At 43.7% G+C, this 23,768-nt stretch overlaps 1 protein-coding gene and 1 long non-coding RNA gene across 5 annotated transcripts in view; one reads left to right on the top strand and one right to left on the bottom strand.

Annotated features, from left to right (window-relative positions):
- LOC119005381 (ubiquitin-conjugating enzyme E2 E2) overlaps window positions 1-5,915 on the bottom strand; it is a 45,314-nt gene extending 39,399 nt beyond the window's left edge. Inside the window, exons 1-3 of one of the 3 annotated variants that reach the window (XR_005070481.1) lie at window positions 5,712-5,915; window positions 4,015-4,198; window positions 2,276-2,326 (exon numbers count right to left, since the gene is read on the bottom strand). Coding sequence is in view for 2 of the 3 variants with exons in the window: in XM_037072952.1 (XP_036928847.1) it covers window positions 2,276-2,326; window positions 4,015-4,190 (227 nt within the window). In the remaining variant the exon portion in view is untranslated. Of the gene's footprint in view, window positions 1-2,275; window positions 2,327-4,014; window positions 4,199-5,664 lie in introns of all 3 variants that reach the window. The other 2 variants (XM_037072952.1, XM_037072951.1) reach the window with 2 other exon arrangements.
- Window positions 4,208-11,358, top strand: LOC119005385. Of its 2 annotated transcripts, XR_005070484.1 has the most exons (6): window positions 4,208-5,070; window positions 6,089-6,197; window positions 6,813-6,945; window positions 7,216-7,378; window positions 7,550-7,659; window positions 10,662-11,358. It is a non-coding gene; the product is annotated as an uncharacterized LOC119005385 (long non-coding RNA). The 2 variants fall into 2 exon arrangements; XR_005070485.1 differs by lacking the exon at window positions 6,813-6,945.
- Window positions 11,359-23,768: the final 12,410 nt, after the last annotated feature.

Raw genomic sequence — 23,768 nt, 5'->3', positions numbered from 1 at the left:
AATTGCCATGTCAAATCCTCTTGGGCTTCAGTATGTTCCTGTTCGTTTGATGCATGACAAGTGCCAAGGTGACAAGAGGAGCTGTCACAATGCAGAGAGTGAGATAAAGCTCGCCGACAAATTTAAATACTTGTTTGCGTTTTCCAAGTAGTGACATTGCACTAAACCGTATTACAATCTCGTTCACACTGTAAGGAAATAGATTTCTAAACAACTTAAGCATTAATATTACAGACTGTTCTGGGTTGCAGGAAGCCAGGAAACATTAGAAATGCGAACAGAGTTATTGTATCAACAGATTGTGGTATGAAATGCAGCTGAGGGTTAACACAGTAACCTCAGATGAATTCTGGAAGGCGTGGGAGTTTTATTAGACTTATCAAATGGGCACCTCCTGCCACAGATGTTTCACTAGATTAGATCCTCCACACTTCCAGGGCGTTAAAATGGCAAATTCCGGTTCTCAGCTCAGATCCATATTAGAGACACGAAGCAGAGCTCTCCATTTTGCAGAGAGAAACACAGCGTGATGCCTTCCACATCCCTGAAGGCGATACGGAAGAGATTGTAGGTGAAACAAAGGAGACTGCAGATTTAACTACCCGATGAGGACGGCAAATTCTCTCCGACCGAGACAAAGTGGTGAGGGAGTCTGAGTGGCTCCTCAGCCAAGAAACAGATGAGATGACATACATCAACTGGCCTCCAGCGCCGCGTTTGTTGCATGTGCCCAAGTGAATCTCTTTAACACAACTCGCTGTCTGCCTCCTGAAGGGGGCCAACAGTCTGTGACTCCATTTGTCGAGGGTGGGGGTGCGGTGGGGTAGGGGTTGGTGAAATGAATAATCTTTCAGGCTAACCTGGCCGTGAGCGAGGAGCGTGCGGCATACAAATGACGACTCTGGCTGCACCCTGTGTGCTTGTTCATGCGCGGATGTAAATGATCGCTTGCATGAGAAATTTGATGTTTGATGCATCTGAACCCTCTCCCCGTCATTGTTAGCAGAGGGACTAATCTATTTGGGTGCATCACAGAAAAGACATTATTAGATTTCGGTATCACTTGGAGTGTACAGAAAGGGAACACACACACACAGAAAAAGGATTATCTTGAAGAAGCTTAATTGTTTCCCGGGCAACTACTTCCCCACTAAGACGGTGACTGTGAAATTTCCGCTAGCGATTATTTTACTTTCAAATGACTTACTCGTGTCCTCAAGCTAAATCCTTCATGTGAGCCAACCTAGTTTTTTTTTTTTTTTGTGGGGGGGGGGGGTTGAAATAGATTAGAGTCCTCGAGGAAAACAACATCTCTTTTAGCCTCCAGTGCAATAACAAAACTGGGCTGTGAGCTGGAATGAAAAGGTTAGCTCAATGTTTATCGTTAATGATGGCGGGGTTCTGATGAGACCCAGCAGGGGTGATTAATTCATGCAATAAACAAGCCCGTCTAGGGTGTAGTAATTCCAAATCGCCAGATGAGTCATACAAAGCCGTTTTCCTTAATCATTTTAAGCAGATGCCTTTATACGAATATGGTCAATCCGAAATGATCAGGAAACATCAGCTTCTCCCACAAGTGTCCTCAATCTCACACGGACCGGCTTCCATTTTCCTTTCTTAATTTGCAGTAGAGCGCCGATTCAAAGAGTAATTATTGTGCTGTAATAAACAGAGCCGTAATCAGTGTCACTTTGTGTTATTTAAGTTAATAAAAGCTGGCTCGCGCGGTACATCCCAAAGGCACGTCTTTTGTCATGTCAAGAGAGAATGATGCACATGTGGTCTGCCACTCGCTCGCGACCGTATCTTTTCCTCAAAGGGCTGAGAGCCGCGGCAGTAGCGCACAATAACCATTGTCTGTGGTAAATCCCCAGCAGAGCGAGGGGGGGAACCACATGAGAATCGAAACAGGTTTTAAAGTCACACTGCTGCTTGTTTTCCACCATTTCAGTGAAACCATAATACTATGATCAAAAAGGCTGCGTTTTCAACAGAGGTTGCGGTGTGCATTATGCGGCAACAACAGCGCCAGAGCGGGCTCCAGTCACTGTAATTCACCTGAGATTACCATCTCAAACAAAAAACACAAACAACAGCATTATGGGAGCGGAGACAAAAGGGAGAGCACCGCAGCGTGGCCTTTCCTTCTTTTAAACAGACAAGAAGCCTTGAAAGCGTTTCTGCCGTCTGCGCTCATTACAGCTGGCGCATCTGTACATACGGGCTCATGATTCATTAGAGAAATGCTTTGACAAAATAACATTCATCTTACCTGCAGTTTGGAGGTGGGTCTAGTGTTATTTCTGCAAGCTCTTTCTGAATCCTGAAAGACAAAAGATTTTAGTGTTAAAATCAAACCTTGGAGGGAAAATGTCAAGAGTATGACCAGCCAAAGAAAGACAATTTCTGCAGCACATGAAGTCAGTTCTGAGCTTGAGATGAAGTAAACGTTGCTTTTAATCCCAAATTCAAACATGTGGACCTAACAGCTGTTAACAGCACAGTGTTCAACACTGACACAGCTGCTGAGAACATCACATTTATTCCTGGTTGTTTATGGCGTCATGACTTGATTAGCTATCCATATGAAGAACATGCATTTTAAAAAATTATTTCAAGTTTCTTAAATGTAAATGTTGTCTAGTTTGTTTGCTCCTCCATGACAGTAAACTGAACACATTAAGGTCACGGAAAAAACAAGACATCTGTGGAAATATAAAATAATATACAGATTTATGAACAATACAAGTAATCACTAGTTGCAGCCCTAGTTCAAATATCTTATTCAAGTGTCTATGTTAGAGATGCACAACATACATAAAAGGGACATTTTATTATTGGCGATTTGGTGGAATCTTTTGGCAATAAATAAAAACAACTGTACAAAACCAGATTCCTTTCATGGACTTGAGCAGCTCAGCATGCACACACACTGATAAGGTAGGCGGCTGTATGCTCCTTTAAAGTTGGTTTGTGATCCGCAAATACACAAAGAAGAAAAGCAGAAAGGGTTCACATGAGGGAAAAATCTATGAGTGTAAACAGAACAAATCGTATTACAGCTGTGGGATATAAAATCCTCCATCTTGGCTCATTATATCTGAGCCTTTCTTACAGTTAGGTGTGCGTAACCTACAGACTATGGACTTCTTTTTAAACTAAATTAAATGTGAAAAAATCTGCCAGGAGAAGCAGATAATTATCAGTTTGTGGTATTAAAAAAAAACACATCATGCATCACTAGTTTATGTTTTGTCATCTTTCTCATTGTACTCACTCGTCTGTTGCGCACGGACTAAATTGAAAAGGAACATCAAGCATGAGGATGAACACGACTGCTTTCAGCCCTTCAGATAACCATGCAAAATGATGATTCAGACTGTGAAGGGCAACTGAGTGCAAATGCTGCAGCTAAACTCACGTTAATACAAACACAGTACTTCAGACAACAGTGCAGCCTCTCCACGTTACAGCCCTCTTGTTGTGCTCCAGACCCTCAAAGAGTTCTTAAGTGACGCGCAGACACACAAAAGGGAGTTGATCATAACATCAGTAACTGTTATAAAAAGACTCAGCGGCCTCAGCCAACCCTTTGCTCATGCGGTTGCATAATTCTGTCATCGCCTGTCTTTTTTTGGGAATAAGTGCTAAGACTGGTGGAGGTAAGTGTTGGTGGTGGTGGTGGTGGTGTTGGCGGTGGACGAGAGAAGAGAGTGCTTTGGAGCACGAGGCTGATCTACTCAAACAAACAGGCCTGGAATGGGAATATCTCTTTCAAATGACAGCAATGACACTCGAGTGCCGAGCTGTGTGAGTAACCACCTTTCTGCGGGCTCAGCCACACACTGAATAGCGTGGATGTTTGAAATGACAATGCCTGTGGGACTGTAGTCTTTTTATATAACTTCACACCCCTGGGGCACGAGGGGAGAGGCCTTTAGTTCAACAAACAACCCCTGTGTAAATGTCTCTCCAGAGCCACGCTCAGGCTTTTTTCTCGTCTCTTCTTACCTCTTGGCACTAGTTGAAAGTTTAGCAGCAGTTTTACTCGAGATCTTGGTCTCCTTCTTTTTGGGCTGTGCTTGCTCTCGCTCCTGCTCAGGTGGTACCGTTTCCCTTTGTTCGATATCCGAGCTTCCCCCGCTGGTGCTGGGGCTGTCGTCTGGTCTCTGCACTTCGCTGGACATCGTGGGCCCTGGTGAAATAACATGGACGGCAAGTAACGTGAGCGTGGCCGGGTCCAAGCTTCCCACTCTGGGGAGCAATAAAAGACGATACAACGTTCATCTGCTCTGCTAAATGGGTAGATTTGAGGGAAGCCACAGTAAGATGAGTCTAATTTAATCAATGTACAGCTGGACGTGGATGAAGAGGGGTGTGCACAGCGTGAGCTGATGAAAAGACATTTGTCAAAGTCTACAGTGCCCTGTTACAGATGTATAGGGCCCTTGTTAAAGAGAATATAAATAAGCCATTCACCTAATGATCTACTAGGGGTCATACATTACAAGCTAATTGTTTATATGTAAAGCTTTACTGGCCTACATTCATAAAACACCCCCTCTGTTTCTTTTCCTCACACATATACTTGGAGATTTGAACGCTTTTGGGTCAAAGATGCGACCTAATAGATGGATAACAGCTCTCGCAGGCTGATCAAATCAAAAAGTCACACGCGTCTAATCAGCGAACAGAATATGAGGAGGACATCCGTGAGGACGGGCATTGTTTAACCCGAATTCGAGCCCCATTTTACAGACGACAAAGACGCGGTCGAAATGTGTTATCATGCACTTTTAAAATGTGGAATAAAAGCGGACGGGGAGGCTGTCTGATAGATCGGGAGTTAATCAAAGCGATGAGGTGAAGCGGTGGACAAGCTCGCCGTTCCCGAGGGGGGGGCGTTTCGCGGTAATGATACGGACGTCAACGGCTAAAATGTACCCGGTTCAACAGCCGTTGGAGATGACAGGGTCGATGCGGAGACGTTATAACCCCCCCCCCAAAAAAAATACCAACAGACAAGTTAAGATGTCTGTGTGTTATCGGGCAACACTTAGCGGCTCGGTAGGTCAACATTTTGTGGGGATGAAGAGCACAATGAGGGGGTGGGAGGGGGGAGATTGAGAGCGAGCCGTCCGACAAAAGCGACCGTAAACATTATGGGGAGCTAGCTAACGTTACAAGGCCGGGGGGGAGGAGGAGGAGGAGGAGGAGGCGGAAAGTAGGGTGCGTTAGGTTACCGCTGAGGGGTATTTTAAAGAAAGACAAAAAAAAAGAAGAACAAGCAGAACAGGCCGCGGTGTTTTTTTTTAAACTCAATGAATGTACGCAGAGAAGAAGGCGTTTCTGTCGGACTCGTCCGAAACAGCCGACGGCGGCGGGGCTTGATGGAGGACGGTCAACGGCAGGGCCAGGCGGAGCGGCGGGGGGCGGGGAGGGGGGGAGAAATGTGCGGATCCTCGCCGTTTCTGGAGTGTCCACATTGTGCGTTGAAGAGCAGTGACCCTGCCTCGGCACAAAGGGAGGCTCGTCCCACACATCCACCTCCCTCCCTCCCCCCCTCCTCCTGCTCTTTTCCTCCTCCTCCTCCTCCTCCTTCTCCTTCTTCTTCTCCTTCTTCACTGGCAAAACGACACTTTTCACGGGACATTTACTTACTTTTCGCGTTTCTACGAGCGGCGGCTGAAGGCGGGTGTCGATATTACCTGGCGGCTGGCCGTCGATGCTGCAATTCCGCGTCGTTAATCCCAAGGTACCGAAAAAAGTATATCCTCTCACGGCCGTCTGCTCGCTCCCGTGTCCTAGCTCTTTAACTGGAGGTAGCAGCAGCAGAGGAGCGATCACAGCAGACTGAGGCAGCCCCGGACCGCCTCCATGCGCGCCCCCGTGCTGCGCGCCCCGCTCGTGCACGTGGGCTGCATAGGCTGCGCGAGGCCGTGCTGTATAGACTAATGAATTAATTAAAATCCCGAACAATACAGGGGACAGAGCCGCGGCGGATACACGCACATTCACATCGTGTTTAAGATGTCTTTATCGCTTTCTCCCCTGTGTGTGTGCGTGCGTGCGTGTGCGCGTGCAGGGCTGCAGCTAGAAAGAATGTGGTCCATGTGCAGGAAGTGTCCCCCCCCTCTCTGTATTTTCTCCTCCTCACTGGTTGGACTGCACACAACACAGGTTTTATATTTAAGGTAAGGAACCAGATGCTTTGGTACACAAATATATTAGCATTGGACTCCTTTAGCTGAGTCCAATACCGTTGTCTCCATAACATCTGCCAGCCTGGCTCTACACGGTTTGTCTCAGTGCTCTAGGGTTATTCGTGTCCATTCAGCCACCTGCTTGAAGGTGTGTCTAAAAACCATGCTGCTTTTATGCTAGCACTGTTAGCCGTGCCGAGTCAACCCGAGCTGTGCTGATTTAATTTCCTTTTTACTTGCTTCGGGGTAGAGCCAAGCCAGGCAGGCAGCAGTGACCAACCATAAAATTGATAGGGACATTTCTAAAAGTTAGTGTGTCTCTTTAGTTTCTCTAATCCTGTTTTTTCTTTCAAACATCTGCTGTGTTTCACTGTTTCATCGTGTTCACTTTCAGCTGTTTCTGGACTCATGTTTTAGTCCTGTTTAATGACTTTGACCCAAAAATGACACACTGCGGATCCCCGCTGTGCTATCGAAGAATCAACGCTTACAAAGTGGCTCCGCTAATTCAGTTACAAACACGTTTCATTTCCTATAAATTCTTAACAATAAAAGCCCCCTGTTATTTAGACATTTAAAACGTCTTTTCTTGGCCTTTACTGACAGGACAGCTTGACAGAGGCCGCTGCAGTGAGGACAAAGCCACTATACATGGGTTGCACATCTACCAACTCAGCTACTGGCGTGCCCTGAAAGCTTTTATTATGAAATTTCTCTCAGGTTTCCTGCACAGACATGAGTTGAGTAACGATTTTTCAGGGGGGCTTGTTACAGGTTGTCACTGCAGCTGAGGCGCGGCAGGCCAGCTTGTCCCACTCCAGCAGGTCCATCACAAGTGCTGTTTGGCTAAACTCAGCCTGTCCAAACATTTTTCTGACCTACATGATTCAGCTCTTATTTTACACTTCATAACTTTTTTTTGTATTTTCATTGGAATATTGGAAAAGATGGAATGTGAATCAGTCTGGTAATGGTCTGCACTCAAAGCGGACTCTCTGTAAATCTGCAGAAAGTTTGCACGAAGGCGTTTTGTTGATGGGATGAAATGCGGGTTTGGACAGACCTCAGCACTCACAGACTTCCTGCAAAGTCCCCAAGTCTCAGAGAGTGGTGAAGTTTGGACGTTTTAATGCAGCCAAACTGTTTGTGAAAGGGCAGCCACTTCTTGGCAGGTAATTTGATGAACTATCAAATGCTGTCTTTTTCTCAATGTCGTCACACCTAAACCGCACACTTAGTGGCCTATAGTTCCCTGCAGGACACAAGCGCATATCTTAAGGCCTGGTAAGATTGATTATGCATGATCTTGTGACTTTTCATGGTCTCTTGATCTTAAAACACAGAGTCCCTGATGCACAGGACCTTCTCCAATATTTGGCAGATTATTAACGCAGTCAAGCCCTCAGAAAAAGCCCCGGGCCGTGAAGCCGATTAGACATAGAGGCCAAAGTGTGTAAGTACAACACCACATGATACAAACTGACTGGCCCCAAAAGGTTTTTTTTTTAAAGCAGCAGCTTTAAAACGGTGGATCCATTTGTTTTGAGTATCCTGACCCGTTTCACTATCAGAATTTGATCCATTAAGTCGGATAACATTTGCAAAGAGCTGCAAGATTAAATCATGTTTCCCCTTTTAAGTCAGCGGATGGCTAAACTAGATGTTAGCTGCTGGGACGGTGGCGGGGTTCTCTTATGTGCACACTCTATGGACCACACAGTAAGAAGCTGTGCGGTAGTTCTGGGTAATTTTATAACTGGGAAGAACCAGAACTTTCTTGGCTTCATGCACCACCTACCATGTTTCATAGGAATTAATGGGGCTTCACCTCTGAGGCTGTATCCAGGTTTCCTGTAATGATTCCAGCCCTTTAGCTGCACAGAATGGGATGATACAGCCAATCCAACATGGAGGAAGGCCTGGTCTTTGTTGTATCTGGACATCCCTGTTTTCAGGACCTACCAGAAGACAGATATCGTGACCAAATAGCGAAACCTTGTTTTGCTCAGCTTGGTTCTTGTGATTTTAATGAAATGGTCCAGTGATGATGAGTCTCAAGTGTGTTTGTGGCCATGAGGAGCCACGGATAATGTAACATTATCATCACATTCAAAGTGCACACATTTACATCACAGTGTTGTTCTGCTCACGCATAGAGGCTTGAAATTCATCATCAGCCTCTTTGTTCGACAGCCCGTCTCATTGACATTGTGTAACCATGGTATAATTCGGCCCTATCAGCTTTAACTTAAAATGTTAAGACAGCCAATCAGTGTGAGGTATTACCATGACAGCAGTTGTGAGTGATGTCACCGACTGAAATCTGCACCCAGGGGCTCAGTTCAAATGTCCCTTGTTACGCACTCACAGACTTTGACGCACGCTCCTGCTGAGTCTGGCCCGCGGCTGTTTGAGTGCTCTGGTTAACGTTTTGAGCTTTTTACACACACTTTCCATCGAGTCTACAGACTTTGCTCAGGGGAATAGCCCACAATACATTGAATTGTGACGCCAAAACAGCGATGACAGTGTAATTCTGCCCCTAAAAACGGAGTTGGCAAGAGGACTTTTTCCTGGTAGGTATAAACACCCGTCACTCAGCTCATGACGGCGTGGTGGTGACTCTAAATTATATGTGTTTCTTCTCACAGTGCTGTTTTTGCTCATAAATAGGAAGTGACTCAATTAATTTTGGTGCATGAAGTGCATAAAAATTTCAGCCTCACGATCTACTATTCATAAAAATGCATCTGCTCAGATTACATGATTTCACAAGGTGTCTCGTTCCTCTCTTCCTCCCTCAGCACTCAGGCACTGCGGCACTCTCATCGTGTAGGATAGTTGGCATGGATGGAAAAGATTTGTGTAATTCAAGGCATTGATCAACTCAAGGCGGCTGTAATATTGCAGAGTTTGAGGGCCAGAAGTGCCGTGCAGTGACAAGAGAACACTACATCCATTGCATTTGGTTTGAATGGTGGACCTCGACTGATGCGAGGCGTTCATGTTTGTGGTTTTCAGACACATCTGTGTTATTAAGTAGTACCAACTGGGTGAAATCGGAAACTGGTAATTACAGTAAGTTCATGTCATGACTGCTGCATTACAATGATGACACAGGTGAAATCAATTACACTCTGCGGGGGTTCAGTTCTCAGGGCTCAGCGGGGGGGCATTGGTATGTGCATGAAACCCTAAATGTGCTTTCAGGCCGAACGTGAAGTGAAAATCCGAAATGCACTGAACATGCATGAAGACAAACAATACCAGATTAGTTTTACATGGTGCAAATGCAGGATTTGATGGTTTTTTAGTGTTAGCGCTGCTTTCGGTCACATGATTCAACAAAGGAGACCACGATGTGGCTCAGAACAGCTTTAACTGCTGGACGTTGGTACTCAGATAACTTAGTTAAATTATGTAATGATTGTGCCAAAAATAGTATGGATGTTTTTTTAAAATTTTTGTTTCGATCAATCAAACAATCAATGCAAGTACTGTGTGCTAAGGTCAGGAAAGAGCTTGAGTTTAAGTGTTGAAGCAGTCTGGTTGCAAATCTTGGCATTGCATGTTTCTGCACACCACAGTTTGCATGTAAAATCTGGCGTTTCATATCATAAAATTTCTATAAAACGTGTCCTATCACAGTCACATATGAGCCGATGAGGCGCAGGGGTTGTGGTGGTTTTGACATTTCTAACATTAACTGCTGGATATTTTTATACGATGCATTTTCCAGTTGTGTCAGTGGCAACAAATCCAGATATTTTGGGCGATACAGTCATGACAATTTGCAGCTGTGTTTGTGGCGACAGAGCCAGGTGCCCAAAACATGATCGTTCCCAAAGCCAAACCAAGTGGTTTTTATGCCTAGATCTAACCAGACCATTACCACAGTGTTGACATGACATTTGAAGTCAAGTCAGGGTCTGTACTACACACACACACACACACACGTAGTCGTCAGCTAAAGGAAATGTGGACAGATTGGTATGAAAAAGTGTGTTAAATGTGAGCGAGCGCTGCACTGAAGCTGCTTCATGAATGGGCACATTGTGCACGCTGAAAATTACTGTGACAACTGCACAGCGGAGTCACATACAAGCTTGTTCAGCACCTCAAATTTTACAAATGACAGTGCCAGTGTTGCCTCAGAAAGAAGAACTGAAACTCCTGTTCCACTGAGGTGTTTTTGTTTTTTTTTGTTTTTTTTGTTTTTTTAAATCTGGCACAAAAAACAACAAGGCCTTCCTGGAGGCATCGCTCACATTTAACTTTACAGCTCGGACCAGTCTGTACAAATGTTAATGATACACTGTGAAGTCTGGCAGGGGATGACATTTATCTTTTTGACGGAGCGATATGTGATATTTTCACTGCACTCTGTCAATCCATGTCATCCATCAATATCTGCAGCGTTAAAACAAAAAATAATTGTTTTGATGTAACAAATAGGAAAAAGGACCCGAGGCTCCACACCAGGCGGAACAATAATATCGACCAACAAGAAGCCGGGCCGCTGAACGTCCACAATCCAAGAAAAGAGCTCTGTGACTTTCTTACCCGAGTGGAAAAGTCAATGCATGAATTAAATTCTTTGTTCAACAATTCTCGTAGTTCAAACAGCTCTGTGCCGCCGCAGCACTTTCATGGAATATTTAAAGTGTAATCGTACTCGCTGTGAAACTGCAAAAACACTCCCATCCATTCAGCCAAGCGGCACCCATAAGGCTCTGAAACACGCATCCCATCCTCGACAGCATTTTCCCATCTTTTCACAAGGCAGATCATGTTTCAGTGGTTTCAGGTCAAATGGTTGAGTAAAAAAAAAAAAGAAAAAAAAAAAGAAAAACCAGGAATGAATCCAGTTTGCAGCCGTTACTCTCGCCATTAGCTGACTTTTAACGGGACTGAACCAGCTGTCAGCCTAAATCTGTGTGTCATCAAATCCCAGCGCAAACACACCTCCATGCACTAATTTACTAGACACGTCTTTCATTTAAAACGACCGGGCTTCATCGCGGTAACTGCCTGTTAAAGCCACGTATGGCCAGATATAAATCTGCGTCGGGGCTGTAACTGTGTTTTACTCAACTCAGGACAAAACCTCCACCAGGTTTTATTCCATTTTAATTACAGATTATGTAATAAACTTCCCCTTTTCACAGTTTCTCTACAGAGGAGGTGCTGCCTTTTTTGTAAAGAATGTTTTGTAGATTCCAATCAATCCCATTTCAAAACCCAGGTAATACATATAAATTCACAATTTATGTCAGACCTATTCAAAAATGTGGGCTGAATGTGTTTCTGTTTGTAGGCTAGTTGGCTCATGTATTGATTAAAGGTTTACTCCACCAATTTAACACATTAAAGTGTGTTTACAGGTCTTGGGGAGTAATACTGCATGTGTGAACAAAGAAGTATAAAGCCTTTTGTTGCTCCAGAGGAAGCAGCATGTACTCTGTAAAATGTCCTCCAGTGATGTCACTTGGTGTCTATGTTGCATTGTGGGTAATGTGGATCCACTGGTCTAACATTGAAATCCTGTATAACACTGTTGGACTCATTTTTGTAAAGATTAAGAACAAATAAACCAAATTGATGCAGCAAAACCAGAAATACACTTGTTTTTATTCCTCACATTATTCTTCCTTTTCAAAACCTGGTGCCTACATTACCCACAATGCAATTAAGCCAGAAAGTGACATCACTGGAGACAATTTAACGGATTACATGCAGCTTCCACCAGAGCCACAAAAGGCTTTATACTACTTTTTTCATATATGTAGTATTACTCCCCGGGACCTGTAAACACACTGTAGGTGTAAAATTGGTCGAGTTACCCTTTAATTGCCTGACTTTCTGAAATTCTGTTCAGATTTTTTTTATTTCTTTTGCTATAAACATCTTGGGAAGCTAAATTAAACATTACAAGGGAACGACTTTGAGTGGCGCTGATTTAAAGCACTGTTACACTTTGTCAGTAGTCACATTTTGGCACTTTGTTAGTGGATCCTTGTGGTCTTCGTAGGAAAAAGTCACTTGAAGCAGGATTTTTTTAACCAAAACCACAATCTTTGGTTTATTTACAGTAACAGTAGCACATCAATAAACATTATCATGAATGTGTAAATGAGCTGCTGCAACCTAAATCAGACTTCTGTTTGAACCAGAATGTGTGAAACAATGACTATAAATACTTTCACAGTCGCTCCAGTTCTGTGTATCCACCCTCTCCAGTTATTTATCCGATCCACTAACCTGTATTTCTTCTCTTAATGCTGTTTACTTGCAGTGTTATTTATCTGCGATTGCTCAGTTCTGCTGCCGAAATGACCCAGATTCCCCACAGGGGTCGTGAACATTTCATCTGATCTAACGCACCACATTTGTTTCAGCTTACATTCCCGCTGGCCTGATTTACATGTAATTGTTTCATGTCACATGTGAGAAGTCCTCACTGGAGGGTCTGCAAGCGGTGCCTTTACCGGCACTTGATGGCCCTCATTATGTTTAATCCAAAACAGCTAAAACACGATAACTGCAACCATATGACTGCCAATTCAAATTACATCCACCTTATAGGGGGCCTCCTCTGGGCCAAGACATGGATATTTAAACTGTAAGGAAATAATGTAGCTCATACTGTGACGAATGTGAATCCTATTACGACTAAAAATAAGAGTAAAATGTAAATAATCTGAAATAATAACATTTTATTGAGATTATTAGATGATTACTTATCACCAGCTTAGTTCAGCTTCCCGACTGGCTTAGGTACATTTTGTTTTTCTTTATAAAAAACAAGTTTTATGTGCGTTGCTCAGAGTCGACTGGTTCTGGAGGAGGGAGCCGGGTTCAGATACAGACCTTCTGGAGGAATAAACACCTGGAGGAGAGTTCAGAGATTTCTGTTCAACATTTTTGTTCTGTTTATCACTGTGGCTGCAGCAGTGATGTTGTCCGGGTGTTTATGTCGTGTCATGTTGACTGCTGACTGGAGCTGGAGGGGAAATGTTCTTTACTTCATGAACATTACTTTAAGGAGAGGAGACGGGGAGAAGAAGAGATAGAAGAGGAGTCTGGGCTGAGTTTAGTAAGGAGTGACCTGAATTCAACGGCACAGACACACACACCCTATCATGCTAATATACAGCAAAGTAATCAAACTGTTTGGGGCGGATAAAGACTCGAGGAAGTAGCATGAATAAACACACATGCGGTAAAATTCCTCTCACAGCCTCCATGTCTGATGAAAATCCGTCTGATGTGACTCAGATTTTCATCGACGGCGTAATGTTTCAGTTTTATTCAGGCTACATTTAGGATGATCTCATACGCCGACTTCCATCCTCATGCTCTGATTCTCTCCCAGAAGTCATAGCGACAGGCGAACAAATGAAACGCACCTTTACCTTGAGTAAGATTTCGGACTCTACTTGGTTTGAGCATTGTTTGAAACACTCGGGATTATGTGTATAGACAACTCAGCATAATATATAACAAATGTCCGGTTGCTTTTAGACACGAGTGCAGACTTCTTGCATATTGTATCTTTAGATTAGCATTGACAAAATAATTTTTCCCGCACATTCATTCTGACTCCGGAGCAGCAGCTTCAAGCCCACGCTGCAAATTTAAAACATGGGTTGCTGAGAGCGAAAGCCTTTATTGTCTGGATTAATAACCCCACAGTCAGAGGTAATGGCTCACTGGAAGCACAGTTTCTCTTCTTCTCGCCTTTCTCGAGGCGTCAATCTACTGAGATCTGTAGAAGCGCCTGAGGGGAAGATTGGTCGTAAACTAAGAGGAATAAATTGTTCAATAACTGGCTCAGAACCAGCGCTCGATGTGAGACTCGCTCCTCCTGTGTGAAACGGCAGTTAATTACAGTTGTGTATATTTTGACAGAATTACTTCAGCTAAAGAAAAATAATGAATCGCGATTATCTGATAATGCCTCACAGTCTCACCTCCGCGTGGGATGATTGTTCAGAGATCAATAAAACGCATAAAGGCTCAGTGTGTGAGTGTGTGATTGCAGCTTGTTACGCTTGTTTTGTTTACAGAAAGATTTATCGGGGACGAAGACGCTTATTTTTACTGTGAAATTTAAAGCCTGAGAATGTGACAGGGTGGGAACAACAGGTTTAACGCGAGCGCACTTGGCTGCTGAGGTGTGTTTGTGTTTGCAGCGTCTAAACAAGGTGTGATTTATGACTTTTATAAAAAGCTCTGTGCTCCGTGTTCGACATAATAAACACAATTCTGATTTTGATTGCTGTGCTCAGAATGATGCATTACCCGTCACGTTTAAAATAACTTTGGAACGCAAATGACCTTTAATTTAATTGTGCACTCCTGCAAACCACTAATGCGTTGTGTTTTTGTGTTTCATCATATTATATTTCTACAATACGTGTCATATCACGTTCAGATAAGAAGCATGTGAGCTGACTGTCATGTCAGGAGGGGGAGGAGAGGCTCGTGGCCAAACCACTTACAGCTCGAGAAAGTGATTTCATGTGTTTAACAGGAAGTCAGGACAATTTGTAAGAAATGTTTTCGGTAACAAAACTGGATTATTTGATGATTATTAGGACAATTTCCTGCAATAACCTGCGTGTTTTCAACAAGACATTATGAAATCTTTTCAGGACATATTTTCCTAACACTGATCTTGTGTGAAAACTAAACTGTAAAGAAACTCTGCAGTTTCAGCTTATTGCAGGATTGTGATCACCAACATTTCTTCTGGTTTAGCAGCAGCAACAAGAAGTACAACAGGGAAAGACCCACAAAACACAAAACTGATGCCAGAAATGTTCACTCCCTACACCATAATAATGTGAATGCAGAGAGAACTATCAAATGTGGGCAGAGCAAAGTGAAAGTGTAGACATAAAGAGTTTGCAAGCCTTGAATCTCCTCTACACCTTCGGAAGTGGTTTGTTGTGGATGCTCAGAAGGTCAGAATCTCTTCTTGTGTCTGATATGTTTGATGCTATCAGAGTAACATGATTCAGCACAGGAAGTAAATGTATTCACACGAGTAGTGACGGAGGGATGTGGTGAATTAGCATGAAAACAGCATCCTGTAGACAGTCGACATGCTTTTATAGAGTAGACTTTGCTGAAATGTGATTTTTTTTTCCACCACAGAACCTCTCAGTCACTCGCTCGGTTCATTTATCCAAATCCATTAACACGCAAACACAATGACTGTGGTCCTCTGGGGTCCGACGCCTCGGGCAGTTGCACTCTTTGCGTGTCTGATAACTCATCCCTGACCACAAAGCTCTGGTGTTTCTTTTATCCTCGCTTTTCACTGATTGGTCATTATGAAGAAATTTGTCAGACGGGCCGAAAGATGCCAGAAAATCTCATTTTTCTCACCCAACTGATGGCCCATAATAGCCCAATAAAATTCTCAGTAAAGAAACTGAAACTCTGACATTACATTTTCTCCTCACTGTGAGAAAATGTGACATATTATATTTATATTGTGTATTTATATGCTCTTATCCTCTAATTGCTGTATTACACGTACTTATTTATTTATTTTTTTTATGGCTGCAGCATTAAATTACATGGAATCTCTCAGACGTCTCCGGCATCATTATGAGGACCTTCCCCTGTAATTCAGACTAACATATTTGGTCTTCTGGGAAACTTTGGCCTCCAGTCTAGAATTAACAATTATACTCTGGGTTTGAACAATTTTTGCCTGCACAGCATGAGTTTGCAATAATCGACTCACCAAATGGTCTGAAGAGGTCTGACTGCACTGAGAGAACATGAAGTTATAAAGTGAAACGCTCTGTGAGGCTTCACTCAGCCACAGCAGCGCTCTGAGTATCGCAGATTTAACGTGACATTGTGCTCATAATCACAGTTTGGGGTATTAGAATGCCATAATTTGCTAATAAGCAGGTAAAAGCAAGTAGAGCTGAGGCTGCTGGGAATGTCTTGCAGGTGTGTGATCGCAATCCTAAATACTGGCCAGAATGAAAATGTTGAAACAGCGACGTCCTCATCAGTGATCTCCTTCACCTCCACAGTGCTGTTAACTGGTATACGTGAAATGTGAACATGACATGAGACATTTTGTACAAATTTGAGTGTATCTGTGTTTTTTAGAGATGTTAAATGCCAACAGTTTATTGTGACAACTGGGCTGTAAAGTGAGAGAACACATCAGTGGAGGAAAGTTATTATAGTTCATCTTCTGGAGACCATGAATGTCGAAACAATCCATCTAATGATTGTTGAGGTATTTTGATAAAGAGCCAAAATGTCAATGTGGCACTGGAAGAAATGTCAGGGGATCATCTGAGTTCATAGGACACATCATCTGGGGACCATGATCGTCTGCACCAAATTTTGGGTTAATACATCTAGTAGATGTAGAGAAATTTTACCGGAGAAGCAAAAGCGATGAGTAGGATCAGTAGGATTTATCTTCAGGGGATCATGATGTACATGTTTGTACAGAAGTTTGTGCAAGTAAGTCAAGAAGATGTTTACATATTTCACTGAAGTAGTGAGTAAAGTACCCGAGGAAAAAACAGAGGATCACTAAAGTCGATAGGATTCTTCCTCAGGGGACCCAGAATATCTGGAATACATCTGAAGGCGGTCTTTGCTAACAGATGTCATGACATTTCATCCGAGACCAGAGTGACTGAAGTGTTTATACCTTTCTCTCCAGGAGGGTATTCATGTACTTTCACACCTCTGCACGCTTGGCCGATCGCTACATAAAGGCATCAGTGTGCTTCAGACGGCGACATGTGGAAACCTTCTCCACCTCCAGCGTTGAGATGATTATTGTAACTTTCCTGAGGCTGACAATCCGATAATCACGGCAACTTCACGTACTAATCGGCCAGGTGTATGGAGGTGTGAAAGTAGCAGACCCTGTCTTCTCTCTTTTGTCTGTGACAAAAATCACAGTCATTTTTCAAGTGTGCGACTAGTTTTTGGCCTGTGAGTGCAGCCGTTAAAAACACTTTTGCCCTAAGAGGTAGTTGTACAACAAATCCTACAATACCTGGCTTTTAAAATCAGATATGTAGCACAACATGTTCTTCCAACTCTGGCCTTTCTACAACACGCTCTCTCTGTGTGGCGCTGCAGTTTAACGTCTGCGTGGACAGTGCATTGATTGCCCTCTGTGTCTCTGGAGGTGTCTCAGTTATGAAAAGGAATTTTCTGCTTCGGCGTCAAAATAATATGAAAAGAATAAAAGTTTTGTTTCTCATGCTGCCTTTGAAGCTCACCCAAGTTGGCAGGTATGGTGCACAGTGTCAGTTCAGATCTAGCTAGAGTGTGTAACACGCCACCCTCATTCTAATGAAGGTCTTTTGGATTACCCTCCACAGTCATTAGATCAGCATAATAAAGGGAATCAGGCCAGTGTAAGAGGAGGAGGAGGTGGGGCGAGGGTCGGGTACTCGGCGTGATCGACAGCGACCTATAAGGCCTACACGTGAATGGGGGACGCTTCAGTGAATTCACTTCCTCAGTTTGTCCCTGGCAGGCCCCAAGGTCACGTCTGCTCGCTGCTGAGGAGGCTTTTGTGATGGAAATCCTGTGGATAAAGTTTAACCCCTAGAACAATCCAAAACCTGGTCCCCCATGTTCGCTCGCTGCCCCCGTCTTGGTCGGCCCCTGCTCCAATCCAGAAGCAAAAGGCCGTGAGTCCCGTGGCAGATCCTTGTTATTGGAGCTGCCCGCAGATTGGATGGATAAGTGTTAAGTATGCTTGAGTGGGGTGACATTGTGCTCTTTAGATTTGACACAGATGCTGCAGGGGGTGGAGGGGAGCAACAGAGAGAGAATGAAATCCATCTGTAATAATGCGCATGAATGATTGATTCATGTGCAATCGACTTTTTCGGGACAAATTCAGCCAACAAAAGGAAAAAAAAAAACAAGCATGTAATTCGTGATGAGATGAAATCAACTTGGTGCCAAGATGACTCACTTGGGGAACTTGTAAACAGGTTAAAAACAGACTCACACTGTCCCACAGTGGCACTCGGAGAAAGTAAAAAAAAAAAAATGTTTGACTTCTTTTCTCTGAACTGATTGTTTTATACTTGCAGGAAGTGTAAAATCACTGCAGACACCAAATATACCGCCTCACACACTCAATGCATCCTCACTGTTCACATAAAAGTTAATCTGTTCCGCGTCAGTTGGCCGACGGTGATGTTTTTCATGCCAAGAGCAGGATTCATCTGTTGCGCTGTGGTGCTGATTCACCGTGATCTCATGCTCGGCTCTGCGCAGCGGCGTGCAATCAGATTTCTAGGCTGTGATCTGTAAAACTGACTGTTTACTGTTCAGCGGTACATTCTTAAAAGAAAACGGAGGATGTCACCAGCTTCAGAAGCAGGAGGCACCAAAGGAGACGTCATGAGGCTGTACTGAGGCTCAGTAAGGCTGTGAGCAAAATGCTAATGCAGCATGCTACATTAGCCGCTACTAGCATAACAAAGTGAAATCCCTGACTGAATTCACAGTGGTCAAGTTGCATTGTGGGTGATGTAGGCGCAAATTTTTAACAAGGTTAAAGAATGCTTGAAAAATAAATACATTTTTTTTTTTTGTTTCTGCTGCATCGATATTGATTATTTTTTATAAAACTGTGCTAATGGTGGGAATTAATCACTTAATGTTGATCTGATTGGTTGAAGTCAGCCTGTGATAGATTGTGATTGACAAGTGTTTGGTCCAATCACCTACCAAGTGTTTTCTCAAGTGCCTGGGTGACAGTGTTGGAGATGGCGTCCTGTTCCTCGCCTGCCTGACTTCATCTTCTTCTTCTTGGATCAAACAGCTCAAATTATGACAGTGAAACGAGTCATTTCACAGGGTTGTGGCAGTGAAGACAAATGTATTTTCGACCCCAGTGCATCACATGAGGTTGTAATTACACCGTTTGGCCTCTATGAAAACTGGAGCTCTTTCTGGCTTGTTTTCTTTGTGGGAACCATTTTGGTAAAGCATGTCAGAATGAGAATTAAACTGGTAATTAAAACTAAACACACAGTACAGCTGAGGCTGGATGTCATGTTTTGCAGGTATTATCAAGGCTGATGCATTCATACGGGATGCAGGAAGTGATTTGATGGGTATGGAAATGATATAAATCATTATGATGTGGCCTTCATGGTCAACACAACTGATCATAACTGAACACCTGTGGGAGTTTTTACAGTGAAGCGTCGGGCAGCGCCCTCCAGCAAATTAGGAAGACATGAGAAAATATTTAAGGCACTTTTAGTTTTTCTTTCAATCCGTCCACCATCTCTGGATGTCTGTATCAGATTTCATGGTGAGCAATCCGTGACTCAAACTCCAACCGTTAACTTCATGATGGCAGAGGAACAAAAGTTTCTGAGGAAAATTTTCATCGCAATTCATCCGACAGTTTTCTGACTCACTTCAGTCTGGATCGACCTGGCGGGCCGGTTCCTGTCAAAACAAAATAAAAAATGAGAATAAACCAGTTGTCGGTTTCATGACAGGTGACGATAAGGCATGAAAATGACGTTACACACTCCTACTTTCAATTCAATTCACTTAAATTCAATTCAGCATGCTTCACTGGCATGAATGATGACAGATTATCCGCCCCAAAATTGCATAAAAGTAAATTTGTTGGACTCAATAATAAGCATCTGTTCCAGTTTTATTGAGAGGGTGTGCATGTGACTGTGTGTGTGAATGTACTTCAGTTATTCAGACTCCTTTAACTTTGTGTGTGTGTGTGTGTGTGTGTGTGTGTGTGTGTCACTTCTCACCTTTGAACACAAGGTGGGGCTGTCAGACCTGCGCTGATCACCAGACCTTCTCCCTGTGTACTTGTGCGCCGTGTTGGTGCTGCTGTCATCCTAATGTCACGGTGGTTGGAGTGAAGAAGGCGTGACGGTGTGTGTGTGTGTGTGTGTGTGTGTGTGTGTGTGTGTGTGTGTGTGTGTGTGTGTGATTCCTGGGGGTCTTGTTTTCCGTCTCCTGCTCAGGGATGGCAGCGCTCCCGTCTGAGGGACATTGATTTGGACAGGACCGCCACTCTGTGACGAGACAAACCACAGCACGCCAAGGTCACTCAAACCCATCATCTTTCTATCCAAAGCAGGACCGGCTCGGCAGGCGAAGCATGGGGAGGACGGGCTGTGTAAAAAGCTTTCCATATAGTCCCCTGAGCAAAAAAAAAACAGACTCCTGGCACAGAATCGTTTGAAGCTCAATGATCCTTTAAGGCTTTAAATTGTTTTACCAGGTGTAATCGCCCCTTTTGAAATGTCACAGAAAAGGCATTTGGTCTTAAGGGACTTTTATGGCTTTATTTGATAGTGTTGAGTCTGTAAAAATCAGCTGTAGGTTGCTATGACAGTGGAGAGAGGTGCGTCTGCTGTCAGAGGTCAGAAAATCTAATCCACAGCTCTGCCTCCGTCAGCTTTTAACCCCCAAATTGTGACGTTTTCTGGTCTCAAAGTGGACTTAAATGTTGTTTAGTCCCTTCAGAATAAGCATTTAGTTTTTTTTTTCTTTTTTTCTCCTCACTGAAACAGACCTCATCCGAGTGTGCAGGGGAGCTCTTTATGGCTGTCTTGTTCTATTTCAGGGTCAATCATGTGAAACTCGCCTTTTCAAAGAGGAGCTGGCCGCGTTCCAATTCGCTCTGACTCAGAGTTGAAGACTTTGCTGCAGTGCTGAGAAAGAAAAACCCCCTTTATTGGAATTACAGGTTTTGTGTTGCCATTATCGCAACTGAGACATATGGTTTTTAACTTTCCCTCATTTCCCTGCAGCAATATTAGCAAAATAAATGAGTTTTTTTTTTTTTTTTCTGCCTCTCCACCATAATGCGTCCAGGGAGCCGGTTTATGGAGCATGCACGCTGCTTTTTCACCAGCAACCTGATTTTTACTCATGTATTTAACATGCAACCACAACTGGGAGTTCCCCAGCGCCGGTGGCCAGTCAGTTTTTCTACTGGAAGCAGCTGGGTGTTGGATTCAAACCACCAACCCCTCCGTGTCAGAGTCCAGCAACAACATCTGTCAGGTTACATCACAGCAATTTAGTCTCACATTCGTCTTCGAAATGGACTTCTTCTTGAGAAAAAAAAAAAAAAAAAGCTCAGTGGAGGTTCATCCAGAAGGAATGCGTTACGTGTGCGTGCTCTCAACATATTTATGCGTATTTCCTGTGCTGTCATCCGAGGATCAACTTTTTGGTGTTCCCACCATCTGATTTCACCATCATACTGTTGCTATCAGACTCTAAAAAGCTGCTCTTTTACTGCTTTCAGCTGTCATTTCACGGCTTCCTTGACACACTCCACTTCTCCGCGGACGGTTTTCCCTCGGAGCCAGTCCCAAAATGTGACTCAGCTTCGAAGTCCTGTCCCGTCAGCTCCACGGGGATCCTGCTCCAGGTCACATCCTGGCAGCTATTCTCAGAGAGAGGTCGCCGCTTTCCCCTCCAAAAATATGTCTCAGCTTGAAATATACGTGTAATATATCTGCATTAAAACGTCTAAAGACGACTCTAGCTTTGTTGTTTTTTGGGTCGAGTATTCACATCATACCTAATGTTTCCACCGATGTTCAAACCCAGAGAAATATCTGATTTTGTTTAAGGTAAAGGTGCGTTTCATTTGATCACCTGTGGCTTTAACTTCCCAGAGAGGAAGTCAGTGAATGTGATTAAATGTGACATAAAACTTCACACTAGGAAGATTTAATTCCCACTCTCATAAAACTTCTACAAAATAGATTTTTTTAATTGCTCTGCTTCCGTCCGTTTTGGCTCGTGGTCTGTCGTCTTCCTCGCTGTCTTTGTTGGGTCACCGCTGCGCTGCTTTGCACGTCATCGCCACCAACTGACGATCGGCAAAATTGCGCGAGACTGAACAGCATCGATGTGTACTTTGTGTACAAACGAGACAGAAACCTTCCTGCAAGAACGTTGCTCTGTAGTTTTACGCGAGGTCAAGACCTCCTCAGGGTAACTTTTCTCGTGACTTTACTGCACGTTGTCAACGAAAACACAGTTAACGTTCTTGTTGTGAGTTTATTCTATTGTTTTTTTTTATGTAACTTGTAGCTTTGGGGTGCCAAATTGCACAAAATGCCCGTTTTAACATAACGTTGCTTTACTAATGCGCCTCATGGGTTTGGATGTTAAACTAAAGTAGGCTACTGCTGCATGTTGTTTGCTAGCTGGCTGCACATGCTGGTGATTCTGTTACGTCGGAGCATTTGTATCTCTGAACCTTCGCAGCCCCTCATAACTTTCCCAGGAGGCTCACTGACCTCTCCCCGCTTCCTCTCAGGGTCATAATTCTCTCGATTTATGACAATCTCTCACACTTTCCCCCCCCTATCGGTAATCGCAACCTGTTTCCGGCGGTGTGCGGCGTTTAGTCTGATGTACTGTTGAGCTTCGGTGAGAGAAAGAAGAATGAATATTTAAAGACAATTCAAACAGCCTGGAGAGAAGAATCCTAGTTTGTCAAGTAAAGTTTTGAGAGAGGAGGGTGTAAAATGAATAAATGAAGTTTACGCTAGAGGGAGAATTAATCTGCAGCGTTTTCTGAGAATTAATTTCAAAATTATCTGAAAAAAGGAAAAAAAATAAATATTGTGTTATTTTCATTCTTTAAATGTTGGAACAGTCCTTGAATCCAAAACTTTTCAAACTCACAAACCTGAGAACCTGCTTTGGTTTCCAAATCCCTAGTTTCAGAGTCTTCACGAGGAACTTGACCATCATCAGCTCTCGCCGCGTGGAGGAGCAGCGAGTAGCGCCGGCAGGAATCAGCTAAACGGGATGACAGCAAGATGTATTTTAGGGCTTTATAAACGTCGTACGGCGGAGGGAATGCAGTGCCAAAGGAAAAGGCTTACTGACGCCAATGTGCACAAATAAACGGATATGTATCTTAAAGGTTGAACTAATTTTAAGTGGCTGAAATACGTCTTGCTGCTTCTCCACACAGGGGCACTCGCACTCACACAACCTTACATCAAAAAAAAAAAGGCGCGAACTATCCCTTTAAGGCTGCGCGTGTGCCTTACAGGTAGATTCTTCTTTTTACTTGTTTGACCACAAACAAACTTTACGACTCAGGCGACCTGTTCAGGTTGAGACTGTGAGTACTTCAGTGTTATTCCTGACACAGCGGGGGAGCCGAGCGACTCATTTGTCGTTTTTTTTTTTATCAAAACCGCGCCTGTTGAATGTGTTTCCAACTGTGACTCTTCAATACAGTCATCTGAGCCCTGCGGTCAGTCTATACTTAAAGTTAAATAAATGCCCGACTGTATGATTTCTGGGAACCGATTGTTTCGGGCCGCGTGGCTGCACAGCTTGGCTCGAAAACGACGAGGCTACAGTCAATCAGCGGGCCGTTCAAACACAATCAGCCGTGTTGTGCCGCGGAGCCGCACAGATTTCCTCTCCAATTACCGACACAATCACATCTGATTGCTCATCACACGTGTGTTGGTCAGTTTCCAGAAGGTTCCTGAGCCCGTCGCC

The sequence above is a fragment of the Acanthopagrus latus genome, chromosome 17 (assembly GCF_904848185.1).
Source record: "Acanthopagrus latus isolate v.2019 chromosome 17, fAcaLat1.1, whole genome shotgun sequence".
Taxonomy (NCBI): domain Eukaryota; kingdom Metazoa; phylum Chordata; class Actinopteri; order Spariformes; family Sparidae; genus Acanthopagrus; species Acanthopagrus latus.
This window is presented reverse-complemented; position numbering and strand designations above follow the sequence as displayed.